This window comes from Nematolebias whitei, chromosome 1, assembly GCF_014905685.2.
Source record: "Nematolebias whitei isolate Nwh7 chromosome 1, NemWhi1, whole genome shotgun sequence".
NCBI classification, from domain to species: Eukaryota; Metazoa; Chordata; class Actinopteri; order Cyprinodontiformes; family Rivulidae; genus Nematolebias; species Nematolebias whitei.
The window spans coordinates 22022826-22042960 of record NC_056498.1 but is presented as its reverse complement, the minus strand read 5'-3'; the positions used below and the strand labels follow the sequence as shown (position 1 = coordinate 22042960).

The following is a 20135-nucleotide window of genomic DNA, read 5'->3' as shown; positions in this document are numbered from 1 at the left end:
TATAATTTGATTGTATGGCAAACCATGTTGCCATATAATTTGAATGTATGGCAAGCCATGTTGCCATATAATTGGATAGTATGGCAAGCCATGTTGCCATATAATTAGATTGTGGCCAAAAGCCCGACCCGCCCGCCCATCCAGCACAATTCGGGGGAGGCCGGACCGGGTTAGAAATGACAGCTCTATTATAGATATATTACCGGTACATCGATTATTTTGCAATATCAAGTGGTTCATAAGTTATTTTGCTAACAGATGGACACATTCACATACAGACTTATTGTTTCCTGCCCTTAGCCTTTCAACAGTGGGCAGTAAATTTTTTTTTTTTTTTCTGCTCCCTTTAGGAGTCGCCACAGCGATCATCTCCCTTCATCTGTCTCAGCATCCTCCTCTGTCACACCCACCCTCTGCATGTCCACCTTCACTGCATCCATCAACCTTCTCTATGCTTGTCTAACATTATTTGTCCAAAATATCCACAACTATCCCTCCTCTGCACATGTCCAAACCGTCTCAGCCTTGTCTTTCTAACTAGTCTCCAAACTTCTCAACCTGAGCGGTCCCTCTGATCATGGACCCGTTTTTAATCCTGTCCGTTTTGGTCGCTCCCAGTGAAAACCTTAACACCTTCGTCTCTGCTCCAGCTCCAGTCTTCATGTTAGCACCACTGTCTCCAAACCAAACATCATAGCACGTGTCACCACCACCTTGTGAACCTTCTTGTTCACCTTTGCAGCTCTCTTTGTGTCACAAATCACCCCGACACTCCTCCCTGCCTGCACTCTTTTCTTCACCTCTCTGCTCGTTGCTTGGGATGTTTGACCTTGGGTACTTAAACTCGTTCACCTTGAGAACCTCCACCCTTTGCAGCTTTACTGTCCAAGTTTGACACAACATTCAACAATCGCCCCAATCATCAAGGTTCATGCGCAATAATCCAGATAAAAAAATCCAACTAAGTTCAGTCAGGTCATCTGAACGGGTTCTATTTTTTGTTGAGACGTTTCGTCCTTCATCCAAAGGACTTCATCAGTCCAAGGAGCCACAACAAAGTCAGTCCCACAAGCAGCACACTCACATGGTGGGCCAACAAGTTTGCTGGTGATAAGATGGTTTCTGGGGCCCGCCCTCTCCCCCGTCGACTCCTCTCAGGCAGCCACAGCCAAAGAGGTTCAAAACATCGCCCCAGTTATTTTTCTAATTATTCTGTTCTGTCTGTTTTGGGCACTGGGCAGTAACTGGCACTGGAATGTTGGCAGTGGGTTATTTAATGTTTGTCTTGATTAAATTTTTATCTAGATTCCATAAACCGGTCCTGTTAATAGACTGGACCTTCTTACACACAAAAAAAAAAAATCCAAGAAAACTTTGAGAGCAACTACCGGTAGTTGGTTTGCTGATGCGATAAAGGAGCCACAGAATGTTTCTCAGAAATTCACTTGTCTCCTGTAATCTCCATGTGCCTTTCCTCTCGCCCTCCTCCAGGTGAAGCTGACGTTAGAGACGGTGACTCCGGTGGACAGGGACTTCTCATCAGTCCAAAAGATGAAGACCTCCCCACCAGTCAGCCAGCTGGTGCGTCTGCTGTGGGGGGAGGACACAGCTGAGCTCCAAATGTCCATCAAACACATCCCTCATATTGTCATGTACCTGTCGCTCAAACTGGACTCGGCATCGCTGCAGGAGGTCAGTTTGTGTTCAGTCAGCGGAGAAATGTCTCGCACTCAGCCCAGGTTTGATATTGATGCAGTACCACAAGAAGAAAATGTTTTTCTATATTGAAGTCTTAATTTTCTACAATTTATTTAATGCTTCTGACTGTCAGATAAAAGCAAATTAAACCACTGAATAAGAATAGTTTTATCTAAACTTTCTGCTATATTTTAATGCAGAAAGTGAGGACGCAGTGTAGGAGAGATGCCACTAGCTGAAAATAAGAGGAATTTACCGTAATTTCTGGACTATAAGCCGCTATAACAAAGTCCATGCTCAATAATCCAGGTATAAAATCCAAAATTTTTTAGTCAGGTCATCTGGACATTTTCTTTTTTTTTGCGCTGAAACGTTTCGCCTTCGATCCGGAAGGCTTCATCAGTCAAGGAAACACACAACAAAACTGATTCTTCCCCCAACAGCTTACTCCAAAGTGGAACAAACCAGTTCTGCTTGTGATAAGATGGTCTCTTTGGTACGCCCCTCCTCCATTGCCGGCCTCTTCTTTGTTGACAGTCTTGTCAAACTGGTTGAAAACAACAAAGTCCATGCTCAATAAGCCACTATACTTTTTTCACACTCTTTGAAGCAGCTTATACAATGCTGTGGCTAATTTATGATTTTTTTTTTTTGATGGGCTAACGAGATTCATGCCGCCAAGAATTTAGCCTCGTCACACCCGGGCGCTCACACAGCTGCCTAATACACGTCTCTCTTGGGGGGGTCCTCGTGACTCTGTGAGACTACCTGTATAAATAAAGGTTAAAATAAACCTAACCAATGAAATTACCCGACAGGTCACAGTGGACCAATGAAACAGGGATGGGAGGGGGGATTTGTGTCACAATAGCGTATTTTCCACTGTAGCCGTCGCACCGCCCTATAAGTTGCATCAGTCCAAATATGTCTAAAAAAGTGGAAAAATCCATAAATATGTCACTTCGCCATATACGTTGTATCTATTATGTTTCACCGCTGACAACCTGGAAATGTGGGCCGGTGTTGTGCCAAAAATCGATGGGCTGCCAAATGGAGGCCGCAGGAACGTGCACAGGAGGACTTTAACAAGAATTTAACAAGATTAACACTTAAAAACAATTATTTGTTTGTGTGACTATATAGCAAAGGTGTGTCTCAGTTTAACTTTTGCTTAATAAATGCACTTTGATGGTCAAATCATGTGTATTTCAAAACCCGATTCGCAGAAGCGGTGGGCATGCGTAGAGGGACGAGCGCAGAGGGAGGGAAAAAAGGAAGGAGGAATGCTGCTTGTTTTTTCGAAATTTAACAAGAAAAGCATCTAAAACAATTATTTGTTTGCTCAAAATTATAGTAAAGATAGCTGCATTTCCCCGAGGCGGTGCAGCTGGTTTGACTTGCTCCAAGCAATGAGCAGAACGAAGTTTGGGGGGGGGGGGGGGGGGTACAATGGCAAGCCGATTGTGTCATTAATAGCTGATGAAGATTCTCAGTCATCCAGGACATGGTAAATTCAAAAAAGTTCAAGACAAAAACAATAAAGTATAATAAATAAAGTTCAGTTGTTTTTTGTCTTGAACTTTTTTTAAATTGTCATTATAGCCACGTTTACCTATTACATAATACAAAGGCATGCCTTACAGCTACTACTCTGCTACCATCTAGTGGCTGAAAATGGTACTGTTCAAAATATTTTTCAGTCAGAATGAATGAAAACGGTCTTCTCAGCCAAAAGTTGGTTTATAAATATTGGGGAAAAAAATCCATGAATACGTTGCTTCGGCCTATAAGTCGCAGGGCATGTAAATTATGCAAAAAAACGTGACTGATAGGCCGAAAAATACAGTAGTCCAGACTGTTTGGATTTATTTTTTTTTACCTTAATCAGATTTGTGTAACAAAGGGGAGAATCTTTTCATTTGTAGACCTCAAGTCCTCCAGTTCAAAAGCCCAGATTTACTACAAATGGTATTTGAGGTTGAACATTTACACAAACATTTATATAAATAATGAAAAGATTTCCGCCAAGCTTGCTGTGGGGTACTGAGAGCGGACAAAAAAAAAAGTTCAACATATTCAGAAACAAGTCAAATTTACAGAAAATACAACATAAAGCTACTGTTTATCAAACCGTGGGAGGTAAGATTTTTTTTTTTTTATCCTTTAAGAAAAGTCGATCTGTGAGAAAACTTGATCATTATTTTGCGTTAAAAGCTCACAGCTCCCCTTGAAAACTTCAGTGCGGCTCTGAACTTTATCTGCATTCTTAGAAAGTGTTTCCTGGTAACCGAGTGTGGCGAATGAGAGGGCAGGCCAAACTTTAGAAGTGAAAAGGTTTCTCTCTGAATTTCCCTCATGAGTCTTTACAAAGCTACTGCTCTGGAAGGTTTCCAGCACCTCGGGCCACTGCCAAGACTGGAAAAAACAAAACAACGCTATGGAAAGCTTTTACTTCAGCTTCTTACAACTAATGAACCATGATTTTAATGTCGTGGACATCCTGGTCTCAACATTCTTTTGACTGAAGTGTAGCAGCAGTTTAAATCAGAATCACATCAATGACACTGTATATCATTAGATGCCCACGCTGTAGGAAAACGTTGCTGTGAAATGGACATTCTTTGTGGACAGCTGATTTCAGGTTGCTTCTTGTGTATCTTCTTACCATATTTTTTTTTCTTCTGACATCGACTTCAGTTGAAATGTAAAGCAAAGGTTTTCTGGAGCCACATCAGCCAGAGGGTAATTTTCTAAATGACAGTGCTGCGTGGAAACCCTCTAAACCTCTGACTTTGATTTCCCAGCCCGGTGATTGCAGGGTTGTAGAAGTACGAGATGTTCAGCAGCTGTGGTGTTTTCTCGTGTCCGTTCTGTGACGGCTTGTTGATGTGGGCTCTCGTTAAGTTGTTTTTACAGACGAGGCAGTGCTCGCTCTCACACTCTCAGCAGCCTTCCTGTGTTTTAAGTTTTGGCCTCAGTGAAAAACTGGCCTCAGGTCTTGATTTTTGCTTTTGTTCTAGTAGCCAGGGCTGTAATGAGGAAGTTCATTCAAGGTTTTCAATCCCCTCACCCCTGATTTCTTTAGCTGATCCTTGCCCTTCATCCTTCAACCCCAGCTGGGAGGAATACTAATCTCACTCGTGTCTGGGTTTTTACACTGAGTTGTAGTTTTCATGCAGCATTTAGTCTTACAATATTTTTATTGCAGTAAATGCAGGCATCTGGATATAAATATATAAAATGTAATGTAATTACAAATTTCTAAAAATGAATAAAACGCAGCTGATTTAGGAAAAGACATGGCTCCTGTGCAGTCTTTAAATATATGGAATTAAATTTGATTATTCTCTAGGTGTGGGGAAGAAAAATCAAAATGACTGTTGTGTCCAGACTTTATGGCCTATTACATTTTTTTTAAAATAATAATTTAAAAAAATAAATCTAAAAAAAAATGTTTAGAGGAGAGGGATTGCCCTGTTTAGCAAAGTGTTACTTGAGATTCAGCAAAAGTAGCCAAATGCAAGTAAAAAGTAAAAACATGCAAGTAATACGTAACACAGCACTTTATCAAAGTAAGAAAACACTAGTTCAAAGTAGCAAGATGAGGATTGAAAGTAGCAAAATGCTATACAAATGTAGCTAAACTTCAGTTATAAGTAGAAAAGTATTATGTAACATGCAAAGTACCAATACGCTAGCCTAAAATAGCACAAAATGTTAGTTAAAAGTAACAATAGACTACCGGTAGTTATCAGGAGCAAAATGCTAGTTTTAAGTAGCCAAACATGAGCTACATTAGCAAATGCTAGTTAATAGAAGCTAAAACTCAGTTTAAAGTAACTTTGTAAGAATAGTTACCTTTGGTAACCAGTGATTGTAGGTGATGTTGCATATGGGCACCCACTATCTTACTGGTCTCATAGTTCATGGTGTCCCTGTCCCTGTGTGTGAGTGTGAGTGTGTGTGTGTGTGTGTGTGTGTGTGTGTGTGTGTGTGTGTGTGTGCATGTGATTGTGTGTGTGTCCGTGTGTGTATATATATATATATATTTTTTTTTTTTCAATTCAATTTATTTATATAGCGCCAAGTCACAACAGAAGCCATCTTAGGGCACTGAACAGAAACATTCATATACGTATAGGAAAAAATAATTTAACATTATTTATCTGTGGAGCAGACTGCTTTGAGTTTAACTCCATCACAGACTCTCATCTTGAGCAAGCATGAAGGTGACAATGGAACGGAAAAACTCCCTCATGAGGAAGAAACCTTTAGCAGAACCAGGCTCAGGACAAGTGGCCATCTGCTTTGACCGGCTGGGTTTGAGAGGAACAGATACACAATGGCTGGTCAAGAATCGCATGTTAAGATAGAAATAATATCAAATGAAAACTATTCAATTTTAACAATTCATTTAAGGAAATTAGGCCAATTTGTCCTCTAGTAGTGTAATATATAATATAGATTATAAATGATAAAATGTATTAAAAAAGAAGAAAATAAAATTACAATTAATACAGTATTATTCACACTAAAAGTTCCAGAGTGAACATTGGTGAGAAGACTGTCCAGGTTGCACAAAAACATCCAGTAGCTTGTCTATAATTTACAGAAGTCATAAACTTTTGGTAACTGTAGCATCCAAGATCAGATATTATACATTTTTCTGTTTCTAGGCAAACCAGAGATGTTTTTCTTCACCACATGTGTAATTGTCACAACACAGAGCAGCATTTGACCCAGCAGTTTCTAAACTGTGCTGTCTCTGTGTTCTCAGGAGGAAATCCTATACCAGTACCCCGTGTCTGAAGCATCCAGCCGGCTGAAAGGAGTGAGGGGCATCTTCCTCACACTTTGTGACATGCTGGAGAACGTCACAGCGGGGCGGATCATCAGGTTAAAAGAAGACTTCAATTTACTCTGTGAAGACGAGGAAAATGTTCAAATCAATGCAGCTGCTTTGATTTAAGATTTCTAAACTACATGGACTGTTGGGATGTTTGCCAACCTTGTTAGCAACTTAGTCATTTTCACTCTATTGTATATTAATAGTGTTTATGAAGTTATGAAGTTTATGAAGCATTCACACGATTCAGATCCATTTGTCTTCTGTATGTTTTTCTGCATGCAACTCATTCTGCAGTTTTTGTTCTATTTCAACCATTCATGCATCAAAAAGTTCAGCTCATTCAGGACGTTTCTGCTCTGTCTTTTCGTATTTGTGCAATTTTTATGTTTTGAAATATTTGTCTTTGTCGGCCATTATTTCCCTCATTGACACTGAATGGAGGTCTCTTAACAGCGTTCAAAATCTTTGAGCTTTTTAAAACGTTTTACTGCTCATTTCATCTTTTGTCATCTTTTCTTTGCTTCTTTCACTTTTTGTTTGCTAAATTCTTTTTCTGTCTTTTCAGCAACTTTTTAAGTATTTTGCTGCTAATTTTAATATTTTTTCCTACTTATTTATTTATTTTTGCTTATTTTCATCTTTTATCTCTTTTTGCTCATTTCAGCATTTTTTTTTTTTTTTTTTAGCCCTTTCAACTACTTTTTTGCTCATTTCAGATTTTGTGTAATCTATTTAGCCTCTGTATGTCCATTTTAGCTTACCGGTACTTAATGAAATATTTTGCTTTGTCAGCTGTGTTTTTCTCATTTAAATCTAACAGAGCTCTCTTCACATCCTTCAAACCTTTTGAGCTGTTTAAAACATTGTACTGCTCATTTCAGCTTTTCTTCTGGTTCAGCTTTTTTCAACTTCCTGCTACATTTCTGCTCTTATTCAGCGTTTTTGCTTTTATTTTCCTGCGTTCAGCAAACGTCAGCTGTTCAAGTTCAACTCCATTAAGAGTTCAGAGATGAAGCCTATTCAGCCTGGTTTCAGCTTCTTCAGCAGCTTTCAGCAAAAATCCTTCAGCAGTAATCATTCACACTGTATTTTCACAGGAAATACAATTTCTTTAATTTTTGTTATATGTGCTTCCAAAGTCCTTTCCAGTTCACATTAGAGTTTTTCTTAATCTGACAACTGGGATAAAAGTGTTATTTGGTTACTTCTGCGTCACTACTTCTATGTCACTTCATCTGAAATGTCCTGATGCATGCTCAATAATCCAGGTAGCTGAATCTAACAAGGTTCAATCCACTTTGAACCACTTCGGCTAGGATTGCCTCAAACTACCAGGTAGTTTCAACAAAGAAGAACTCGTCCAGAGGACCTGATTTGAATTTGGTTAGACTTATCTACCTGGATTATTGAGCATGCATCAGGACGTTATTTGGTTACAGTTAACTTGTACTCGTGTTAATTCCAAGTTCAGCCTCTTCTGTTAGTTTATTTTGGCCTCCTTTTTTCAAATCTCCATTTATTTCTGTTCCGTCGATCAGTTCGTCTCTGTGGCTCGGGAATCATCTGGTTCATGTCGGCTACTGGAAAGATTGCAACAACCTGCTGGTCATCGGTCTTCCTGCTGAGAGGTAGAAAACACACACACGATGCACACAGATCTGTCTTAGACGACGCACAACTTAAAGGTGTCATAATAAACAGCACATTCAGATTTGTAAAAATCAGATGACCTGTGTTTTATAATAGCAATATTTTTAATGAGAAAGGAAATAATCTGTAAATGCAATCTGAAAAGACCGTCTGTTTTCTTCAGATGTCCTTTAAACATCTGCTTCTCGTTGGCCCTTTTGTTTCCAAAATGAATGTGTTTTTACAGGAAGGGGCATGTGGTTATAAATTAATTCTAGAAATGAATCATAAAATCCTCCTGAGGATGTGTCTGCCTGCCTAAAGTGATGGTCACGCTTGAATATTCTGCACCCACATTCAGACAAACGTGACTTATTTCATTTTTATTTTTCCTCTTGGCTGCAGGTAGCAGAAACATTTAAGCAGCTTTAGTTGCGCTGAAGTCCAGCCATGTCTGTGTTTGACTGTTTTCCATCTCCCTGCAGGGTTCCTCTGCTGTCTCTGCAGACGGTGGTGGGCGATGTGGTGCGGACATTAAAAGTGATGTACGGCTCCTTGGACAGGTCCGCTTTGTTGTTGGTTTTGGTTGAAACTTCCTCTTGTATAAAAATAACACCTTCTTACTTTTTCCTCCTCCTATGTTTTGTTCATCCTAAAATATGATAATTCTTCTGTAGTTCTTTATATTCCGACTTGATTGGACATCTCCCATGTGTCCTTTGCAGGGCGTTCTGTGAGGAGGACCACACTCCCAGACTGGACCATTTCTTCTGCTTGTTCTTCCAGCAGCTCATCCAGCCTTCGAGTTTGAGGGAAGGCTCCTCCGGGCCACCACCTGACGTCTCGGGAAGTCTTTTTTTAGATGGTTTACCAGCGGTGCGATGGCTCACTCTGCCTCCAGAAGTCAAGGTGTGTTCCTGTGAATTGTCATGAAACAGCAGTGGATGAAGCACAGAGTATATATGTCTATGGCGTGGGTGCTCAATACGTCAATCACAATCTACTGGTCAATCACAATCTACTGGTCGATCATGATCTACTGGTCAATCACAAATGTATCATAGGTAGATGGCATGGCATTAAAAAAGAATAAACGTCAGCCTATCATCCATCCTCACTATGAAATTGATTACTTGATTGACAGACAGGGCAGCCAGTCTGAGGGCCCGTTTCCACAACGTGAAACACTCGGTCGTTCATTTACAGACGACAGCCCTGATTCTCTCTGAAATTGAAGGTTTCTGAATCCAGGTGAGAGTGGAGATTTTTGGGGGAACCCCACACGAAGGTATGAATTACTCTGCAAGTGAAGTCACACGCGCACTAAAGGGCGGCTGCAGTACAAAGTTTTTCTGCACTAACAACAGTTATAATAAACGACAAAGAGCAGAGTGTTTTTGTGCTACTCACCCTTTTTCAGCATGTAGGAGCAAAACTAATGAAATCCAGTTCCAAAGAGACGGTGGTGTATTCACCAGTTTGGACATAACTATCATGTGTGATGAATGCAGCTGAGCCAGGGTTGCCAGGTAAATTTAAAATGTCTTATTTACCCCCTTTTCTGTGCACATGTTCAACAAACACAACACACACCTCATCTCTTTACTCAGCACATATGACAGTTTTGGTCAAAATACTATCATTTTAAAGCCACACTACTATAGTTCATCATTTCTTATCTGGCAACTTGACTGACATGGAAACTACAGCGTCTTTCATGTAAACCCACTCATTTTTTGTTTATAACCCCCAATAAACATTGAAAAAACACTAATGTTTCCAGAGGTTGTTCTCGTGTAAACAGGGCCTTAAAGTAGGTAGATCACTTTGACTTGGTCATTTTAAAAGTAGCTCGCATGCTGAAAAAGTGTGGACACCCCAGGTCTATGGGATGAAGGTTAGAATCAATGCTCTCTGGAAGCCTCATGTAGAGCTTCTGCTTTTAAAGCAGCTTTGGCGCCATCTTTTGTTCATACAAAATACAACAAGCTGAAGTTTGAAGAAATGTGCACAACATAAATTAAGACTTGTGCTTGACATTGTGCTGCCTTTATGTTTTATTCACAGGTGGAGGTGGACATGGTTCTTTCTGATTTTGAGTCTTCTGATTTTGGAGAAATGGTGAGAACCTGATTTGTTTATCCAGCTCCTTATATTCAGTTACAAGTCATAAGTCATGTTAACTTGTGTCAAAGAGGTGATTGGTGTTGTGTTACTGATTCTAAGTTTGGTGCAGTTAAATGAGCACATATGCAGGCTGTTATGTGTTAGGTGTTTTACCATCCGTCGTTTGGTCTCGTCAGGACAGAGAAAAAAGTAAAACGAGGTGGTTGTGTTGGTGGATATGTTTACATGTTTATTTTTAATAAGAACATAATAAAACTGTATTTTCCTGAGACCACAGCGTTAATATACTGTAGTGTGGAGGCCAGCAGTTGTGAATGAAACTGAGATTTCATGATTATCAGTGCTCTGGTTCGTCAAGGCTACAGTCCCCCAGAGAAACCTGCTTGGAATCAGAATGTCCACCAGTTCTGTGACAACTTGCTCTTCTATGGATGATGTCTGTCAAAGAGTGGTGTTTTCTCTTCTTACTGCCATAGACTGGAAACTTTAAGTATCAGTGTTGCTCCTCTCAGAGGGAGAAACATTTGACAACAACTATGTAAAGTCATACATCAGATCTATAAAATAAATACATAAATCTCCCATCTATCACTCTTTGGTTAATTATGAAGTAAAATACACACAACAATACCAGTCTATTATAACCAATGGCGGTGAACTTTCTTATCCTTATCCTTCATTTTCTTCTTGCAGTCGGAGGACTTTTTTGGCCTGAGGCGTCTCTATGTAATACTTGGCTCCTGTTTGTTCTACAAGGTGGGTTTTGAAGTGAAAACGTGCTTCAGTTCCTGCAGTGACTCAGCATTTAGATCCTGCCCTGACAGAGTCACAAGTCATGTGTAAAAGTCACAGACACCAGGTTGTCCTTTACAAGAAAGCATGATAAGTTTGTTCTGTGGTGAAAGACTAAAAAGGTCTTTGGTGTTTGCTCCATCTCCCCCCTCAGTCCTACCTGATTGCCAACCATCTTCCAAAAGAGGACCTGCTGGATGTGTGTCTGTACTGCCAGCATTACTGTCTGCTGCCGCTGGCGTCGGTGCAGCGAGTGGGTCAGCTGGTCATCTGGAGAGAGGTGTTTCCCCAGCAGAGAGGTAGTGGAGGGGTCAGCTCCGCACCGGGCTTCAGCCAACCGCAGGGACGACACTTCCTGCTCATAGTGGGACTGGTAAGGAGGAAAGTCACTGACTAGTGATTACGTTTAAGGCTGCACTGATCACTCGAATCAAGTAAAACATAATAAAAATTAAGTCTGGCTTTCCTTGAAGGTTTATATAGCACCGCCTCTCATGTCAGAGATTTATACTAAAATTATCTTATGTTGAGAAATGATAGCAGGGGTCCCAGGAATCAGAGAAAACCAAGAAAATGACTAGGCCTGTCACGATAGCAAATTTTGCCGGGCGATTAATCGTCTCAGAAATGATTGCGATAAACGATAATATTGTTTGAAATTTGACAATAATTAGTAATTATTGTCAAATTTAAAAATAAATGTTGGTTAATTTGTTTTGAACATAGTACCTTTTTTCGATCACCAGATGGCAGTATAAGACTGTTTGAACTGAAGGATGAATAGTGAGGGTGAGCGGCGTCTCTTTAAGAAAATGGGAGGGAGGCCCCTTGACGTGACATGGGCTGTCTTTCCTTCCTTTTTTCGGTTCTCAAAATGGTGGACACTCGGTGTGGTTTGAGCTCTTTAGCATAGCATTTTTCACACAAAGCTTTTAATTAAAAAAAAAATTAAATCAGTAAACAAGTTCTCAGCTTTTTTTGGTAAAGATAAACAACTTTGTACACAAAGGCACGGGTTTCAACTGTGAATTTTGGAGCTTCAACAAGACGGAGATTTTTTTCCTGAGGTCGGCCTGTTAGCTTAGCTCATAGCTTAGCTTCTCAGCTTAACTGCTTTTAATGATCAAAAATCTCAATTCTGGACTGTTAAAATGGATTTTAAAGAGAAAGGGAGGTGTCAGTGAAGAGCACCGGAGTTGATCTTTGTCATCCAGTGTTCATTAGAAAGAGCGACACGAAGAAACGATAAAGCCACTAAATGAAAATGAGGTAGATAATTTTCATTTATTATGCGATTGATTGATTTATTGTTTATCGCGACAGGCCTAAAAATGACATTCAAATTTTAAAGACAAAGAGAATTTGAACCCTGACCTGTTGATTAAAAGATGATGTTTCTGAAATTTGGACATGTTCATGTATTCATGCTAGTATCAATGAATCCATGTTCTACAGTGTACATCCTCACTGATTGGCTGTGGAGGCTTTATATGTTATACAATAAAATCATTTATTAAGTTTGATTGACGTATGCACGTCCTGTTGGTCACAGTATACTTCCTGTCATCTCTGAATGTGACCCTGCCCTCCATCTAAGATGCTAAGTTCTGAGCGTTTCATGTGACTGAAATATCTCTTGGAATTTCAGGATTTACTCAGGAAAGAAAATCAGGGAATTGCGTTTCATGAAATGCTGGGAACCTTGGATGGAGCCATAGCTGTTTTGTTCAAACCTCTAAAATATTTTCATCTCACTCAGTATAATGAGATCTTTCTCCATCTGTTAGCACTCTGTTGTGAACGACTCTCAGCTACTACCACGTCAAATTTTTGCTCAATATCTGTTAAACTGACTGAGGTAAACCAGCCTTTGCGTTTGCCGAGGTTGATGAGTCGTCAAAGCAGTTAGCAATAGAAAAACTGGTGTGAATGTTGTCACTGAGGAAAGAAGACTTGAAATTAGCTGATGGAAATGTTTCTCTTATAATCTGGCACACCTTTAGGTTTTGAAGGGTACAAATCAAAATAACAATGATAGGCTAGTATAATAGAGCTTACTTTTTTATTTGGATTTTATTTGTATAAATACATCTGTCCACTAAACCTGGGTGATATTACCATACCATACCACTGCAGTCCTTATTATCATCATGCTGCTGACGGCACCTGCTAACAAGACCTGCTAACGCTGCTAACAACACCATGCCGCTAACCGAACCACACCGCTAACAGTACCATTCTGCTAACTGGACCATGTTGCTAAGATAACCTCACTATCAGAACCACTCTGCTAATAGGACCATAGATTTCTTTTTCACTTTTGGCGCCTTGTTTCTGTATTTTTGTTGCATGCTTTGAATAAATCCCAGTTTATGTTAGTTTAGTTTATGTTAGTGCTCGCATTAAGCGTGTAAATTATAGCCGAACGGAACCTGAGAATTGGGCTGCTGTTGTTAAGTGTATTGTCTTACATTATTACTGTTTAGTGTATATCTTAGATCGTTTAGCATGCCACTGGGCATTCGTTTAGCGTATATCAGTTTATATCTTAGATCCTTATTTACTGTTTCTTTTTACACTTTATATTTGTGCTATTGTTGGATGTAACTGGGACCGTGTGTACAGAATTTTGTTCCACCTCATGTACCACATGTGATGTGAATGACAATAAAGAACCTTCCTTGAATCCTTGATTTATAAAGCAGTTAAACAGCAACAAGGCCAGCCAAAGTGCTGTACAGAAACAAAACAAGTGAAGGACACAGGATAAAATACATAGATCACAAAGAGGTAAAGATAAGAACTAAATGACTATCATTATGAAATACAGACAAGTTACTACTACTATTACTAATTAGTTAGTAATTAGTAAGTAGAAGACATCAAATTAGATCTATGATCTAACTTGAATCTGTTGATCTTTCTTCATCAAAATAAAAAAAAATTTTCATTCAACCTTTCATTCATTACTGAAAAATAACTTTTTTTAATCTAAAGTTGTTCAACAGTCACGGAGACTTTGTACTAAATGAAGTATGCTCATTTAAAAAAAAAATCAAAATAAGAAGCCATAAAAATATTTTACATTCAAAATATCATTTTTGGGGCTAGATGTTAACAAGGACCCAATTTGGCCTTGGATTTGATAAATATGCCCTAAAACAACAAGATTTGCTTACTTTCTTCTATTATAACTTAATAAACTATATATACTACTATAAATATACTATAACTACTATAACTTAATTATGTATAGCTTTGTAACTATATTTATTTATTGAATTCATTTATTCATTCATTTAAAATAAAACAAATTAATTAAAAAGAAAAAAAACACTGAATAAAAAGGGTGCAGAGAGAAGAAAAAAAATTCTTATAATATTTGCCCCTTATTTAAAAAAAATATAAAACAACTTTAATGTTGAACCATGTATCCCTACAACTATAAACAGTGAAGACTTCATGAGATTTTTTTTCTTTTTCTTTGGGTTTCTCCCTTCTTTAGGGGTCGCCACAGCGACCTGAGTTACTTGAAGACTTGGCACTTGTTTTTACACCGGATGCCCTCCTGACACAACCAAAGACCACCAAGCTACCACAGCCCCCTGTGTTGTCTAAAGTAGAGAGCTGCTATAGGATGCCCAGGGGAGCAGATGTGGGGTTAAGGGCCTTGATCAAGGGCCCAGAGGCAAAGGAGGGTGGAGGCAGGTGTGGGTGCTTCACCTATCCCACCCACATTTTGATGTTGTTGGTACCGGGAGTTGAACCAGCGATCTTCCGATCACAGGCCCACCTTCTCTAACCTCTGCACCACCACTCCCTTTCTTTATAATAATAATAATGTCATCACTGTATGTTTCCATACAATGGCAAAATTAGTCTCTGCATTTAACCCATCCACCACCAGGTGGTGCAGTGGGCAGCTATTGAAAGCATCCTGGTGGCATTTTGGGGATAGGATGTGCTGCCCAGAGACACCATGAGGTATGCAGTGACCGGGGATCAAACCTGGGACTTTTGGGTCCCAAGCCGGCTGCCCTGCCTCTACACCATCTCGACCCCCTATAATTAGATTCTTTATAAATAAAATTATTTCATTAGGGAGAAAATTCAAACCGTCCTTCATACTTTCACCTCTGGTTCCATGTCAGATGAGGCAACTTGGAAAATGTTACTAGAACCTGATTTATGTTTGGACTGTTTTTGTCCTGTTGAGCTCTCTGAATTGTCTAAAATAATAGCTTCATCCAAACCATTCACATGCCTGCTAGATCCCATCCTAACCAGACTGTTTAAAGACGTATTTCCCTTAATTAATAGCCACATTTTGGATCTGCTTAATTTGTCTCTAATGAATATTATTATGTACCACAGAGCTTTAAGATTGCTGTAATTAAACCTTTACTTAAGAAACATAACCTTGACTCAGGAATCCTAGTCAATTAAAAACGTATATCTAATCTAACTTTCATCTCAAAAATTCTAGAGAAAATAGTTGCAGGTCAGTTGTGTGAACATCTACAAAGAAATAATCTGTTTGAAGAGTTTCAGTCAGGGTTTAGAGCTCACATAGCACAGAAACAGCACTGGTGAAAGTCATTAATGATATTCTCATGGCCTCAGACAATGGACTTGTGTCTACACTGGTCCTGTTAGACCTCAGTGCTGCATTTTATACAGTTGATCACAATATTTTACTACAGAGGCTTGAAATATGATACTGGGATTACAGGAACGGCCTAAATTAGTTTAAATCATATTTATCTGATATATTCCAATTTGTAAATGTTAATAATGAATCTTCTTCATAGATCAAAATTAGTCATGGAGTTCCTCAGGGTTCAGTGCTTGGACCAATACTCTTTACCTTATATATTATTGTTAAAAAAAAAAAAAATTGTATGCATCCTTTATGATTGTCTATTGTTGTCGTTGTTGTCATCACTCTTTCTTAAAATTCTATAAAGTTTCTAAAATATATAAGTATCAAAGAAGTTAGCATGATAAAGACAGGCATGTCCATCATGTTCAGTCTTGTACGGGTTATTTTTTTGTTTTTATTTCAGTCCTCTGTTTGCTGCCGTACCAATGAGACGAGCACTTCCAAGTCTCCATTATTATTCTCACCGTCCATTTGAACGCTTGAAGTTTTTCCACAAGATGTGCTTATTTACAACCTCTTTTGTGCTCTGTTTTGCCTCCCCCTCAGCGACGCTTTATGCAGTGTGTCCTGTTGGAAGCAGGTGGCTGTGCTTCCCCAGCTCTGGGCTCTCCAGGACCTGACTGTGTTTACGTCGACCAGGTGGGATTTAGAATAAAATCCAGTCATTTTGTGCACGTTGTTTGGTAGGACAGAGGAAGAGTTCATGTTCTGATTGCAGGTGAAAGCCACCTTGTTGCAGTTGGAGGTGTTGGAGGCAGGCATCGAGGAGCGTCTGAGCGCCCCACCTGCTCCCTGCCTGTCGTGTGCTGACTGGTTCCTCCCTGCTGCTACGACTCGCGACCGGCTCGATGGCCTGGCTTCCTCCTCCCCCATCCTCAACAAACTCACTGGAGCTTTTAGAGGCCCCTCGCCGGGGTACAGAGGACGCAGTCTTTTCGGTGAGAAGTCCCGCCGGTCCAGCCCACAGAGGAGCTTGTCGGACAGTGGGAGCGAGGGGCAGACTGATGCCGGGTCAGGACCTTCAGGCCTCAGTCCTCATTCTACTCCGGACTCAGCAAGGAAGCTCGTGGGGAGACGAAACTCTCTGGGGTCTGATGGGAGTGGAGGCAGCGGAGGCCTCTATAAGGTAGAGCCCATCCTTTCTCACTTTAAACATATGTACTGTGTTGAGCAAGTCTTGTCCTTTTTCCATTTTTTAAGCACAAACTGCACATGTTGTTGTTTTAATCAGATACAGACTTGGATAGAGAGTAAGTGAAAAAGCAGCCAATGTCAATATAAAACAAGAACATAACAAAAAATACAGTATACACACTGCTTTTTTCTCTATAAGCCTGGAGAATTATTATTATTATTATTATTTGTTGTTCAAAACCACTTTAAGAGATTATAATAAAGTCTGACTCCTTGAAAACACAAGTAATGAAATCAGGGATGACTTAATACTCTGTAATGTATTAACTGACGGGTTTTCAGAAATATTTACCTCTGCTCTGACATTATTTGATGAATCTTCTAACCATCTAATTCTAACAATATTCATAATACTGAACCTTAAAAGGAATAAAACAACAAAGTGTTGTTTTATTTTAATATGATTGTTTTCCAGACACCCAGGTTGAAACACCCAAACCCGTTCTATCTGGGGACCCTGAAGAAGACCCTGACAGAGAGGGAAACAGAGGAGATGTACAACAACTTGAAGTACGTAACAGAACAGTCGGTTTCTTTTAAAGTTACGAGCAGAATAACATTTTTTTCTCTGTGGCAGATTGACGTCAGGTGCAGAAAACACCTTGTTTCACTTTGTGCTGATGGAAACGGTGCAGGGGATCTTCATCGCTCCGACTCACAGAGAAGTGGCTCAGCTCAGCGGCTCCATCCACCCGCAGCTCATCCGCAACTTCCACCACTGCTGCCTGTCCATACGAGCCGCCTTCCAGCAGTGTCTGCCGGCCAGGGTGAGACCGTCTAACCACGCCCAAATGAAAGTTTCAGCTTTGGTCACACAGCTAGAATGAGGTTATATCAAAAAGCAAAACGTGGAATCACTTCCTCACACGTTTTATGGCTTCAGGAGCTGAAGTCGATGCAGTTTTGACTCTTTACATCTCTTATTTTGTTTAAAATAGTTAGAAAGTTGTTGTCAGTTTCTTTGTGGATGAAGCAATCTCTGAACTGTGCACATTTGCATCACATCAAAGGGTTTTAAACATTCCAGATGATGATGAAAAGGTTTAGGTATGATCTTTTAAAAGTACACTTCAAGGAATTCAAAGGTTGAAATAGCAGTAATTAAATGTCAAATAATTCAGCAGTGATTCTCAAATGTTTTAAACAATTATAATTTCCTAGAACACCAAGATCTTCAAGTGCCACCATTATGACAGACTTCTGGTTTAATGAGTTTCCAGTTGGAGACAAGATCTTTATTTTCTTTAACCCCACGTCTTTTTTGGCTCACGCTGCTCTTGAGCTTTACATCACATGTTGGATTATGTTGGTTTACCTTATTTAACTTGTAAAATGTTGGTACACCAAGTTGATACCACTAGAAGGATTCTGAGTATCACCAGTGGTACTACTGTTTGAGAAAGTGGAGTTGCATCAAAATGTCTGGGGAATTCTGGTAAAGGTTTAAATCACTGCTAATGTTAAATTATTGTTGAACCATGCGTGTGAGTTCAGAAAGTCGTTTTCCTCTCAGAGAGGAGTCTGCAGACACCTGATCAATTCAAGGACTGTCTGTGAGCTGGGGAGCTGAGGCCGTCATGACCTGTAGTAGTTGATAAGCATTATAAAAAACACTTCTCGTATACTGTCCGGCACAGATCTTCATGACCGGGGCTCCAATGAAACATCTGTGTAAGCCTGTGGTGAACTCTGCCCTTGCAAGTAAACTGGGTTAAAAAAAAATCTTCTCCTGCCATGGAGTGTGGTTCTTTTATTTAACGAAATTAAATAGAGGATATTTTTATCCAACATTTTGGTCCTTCGAGCCGGATACTGCTGGATCATGCCTTAAACTGTTAAAATAGGTGCTAGCCTTTTTTTTTTAAATCATGGGACATCAATATTGATATTGGCCTCAAAAATTCTGGGTTGGTCAAATAGTAAAGCTGATGAGAATTGAGGATGGGGGTTATTAGGGTTGTAAAAATATCTGTTAATCTTAAAACTAAGAGTGTATAACATTTAGAGATGTGACGTTCTTGAAGGATCCAGATCATTTGAACATCTTTTTACAACAAACAAAAAGAGCCAATAAGTTACAGACAGTAAAGAGCCATTGTTATTTTTACTTCATTTTTTCCTTCTTTTTAATTTCTTTGTTTTCCTCCTCAACCACAGAGACAAATGCTCATCCTTCACTTTTTCACTGAGACGAAGAAAAACAGGCCAAGGGGAGAAGTGCAGCGGCTCATGGGGGGGAGGGGGGTTCCCGTTTTACGAAACACGTGGTACGGCCCTGATGACGTACTGTAAGTCGTCACATATATCATGTGATGATGTCACTGCCGTTTAAAATTGATCAGCTCTATGAAGCGAACAGATCATCAGGATCTGGTTCCCTTTAAGGAGCCATACATCTCAGCTCTAATAACCTTAGTAATACAGCTGATTCTGAACAACTTTCATGACCCTAAAAATTACTGCAAACATGTACATTTTAAACTCATTTTCTCATATTTAAGTTAATCTGCTACTATAATACACAATATGAAGCAGCTGGGGATGGAGACACTACTCTACACATTAACACTTTTTACAAATAATGGTGTATAATTAGTTTGTATTTATTATGCATCACATGTAGAAATACGAGCTTTGGTGTCTTGAGATCTTAGAAAATGTGCAGCTCACTTTGTTTAATCCAGCAGGCGAGAAAATGGGACGTCGCCCGTTTTCCTTTCTGCACTCCATCCGTTGACTGAATTGTGACTGTTCATCCTTTTGTCTCCTGCAGGGCCGTCGCGCTGCAGATAGGCCTCAGAACGCTAGCTGGGGTCTGGGTCCAGTCAAAGAACACGGGGTTCTGTTTCAGTGCAAACCTGAGAACTGGACCGACCAGAAGAAATCCGCCCCCACCATGACTTACTGGGTAATAGGGTACGTCTCTACTGGTTTTGATGGAGGAAAAAAAAAACACTTGAGCTTTAAATTTTTGACGTTTGAAGCAGCTGCTGATAAACAGGCAAGTTGTAGAAAGGGAGGAAAGACACAAGTTGAACCTGAGAAAATAATTTATCCCTGAAAGTGTTCCAGTTTGTAACTTAGGGATTGCATCAGATTAAGTAAATTTAAAACTTAAATCAGGATCATGGGCGATAAATCTGAAGTAGTTTTGATCCAGATTTCCAGCTTTAATGTTGCAGG

General features: G+C 39.7%; 1 protein-coding gene across 1 annotated transcript in view; it reads left to right on the top strand.

The window, feature by feature from the left end:
* Positions 1-20135, top strand: part of intu (inturned planar cell polarity protein) — a 38905-nt gene that overhangs the window by 18356 nt on the left and 414 nt on the right. The window contains exons 4-16 of the mRNA XM_037683102.1: positions 1492-1692; positions 6476-6594; positions 8086-8175; positions 8662-8739; positions 8902-9085; positions 10244-10297; positions 10997-11059; positions 11250-11468; positions 16305-16397; positions 16477-16884; positions 17368-17462; positions 17530-17719; positions 19726-19868. Of these exons, the coding sequence (XP_037539030.1) occupies positions 1492-1692; positions 6476-6594; positions 8086-8175; positions 8662-8739; positions 8902-9085; positions 10244-10297; positions 10997-11059; positions 11250-11468; positions 16305-16397; positions 16477-16884; positions 17368-17462; positions 17530-17719; positions 19726-19868 (1937 nt within the window). The remainder of the gene's footprint in view (positions 1-1491; positions 1693-6475; positions 6595-8085; positions 8176-8661; positions 8740-8901; positions 9086-10243; positions 10298-10996; positions 11060-11249; positions 11469-16304; positions 16398-16476; positions 16885-17367; positions 17463-17529; positions 17720-19725; positions 19869-20135) is intronic.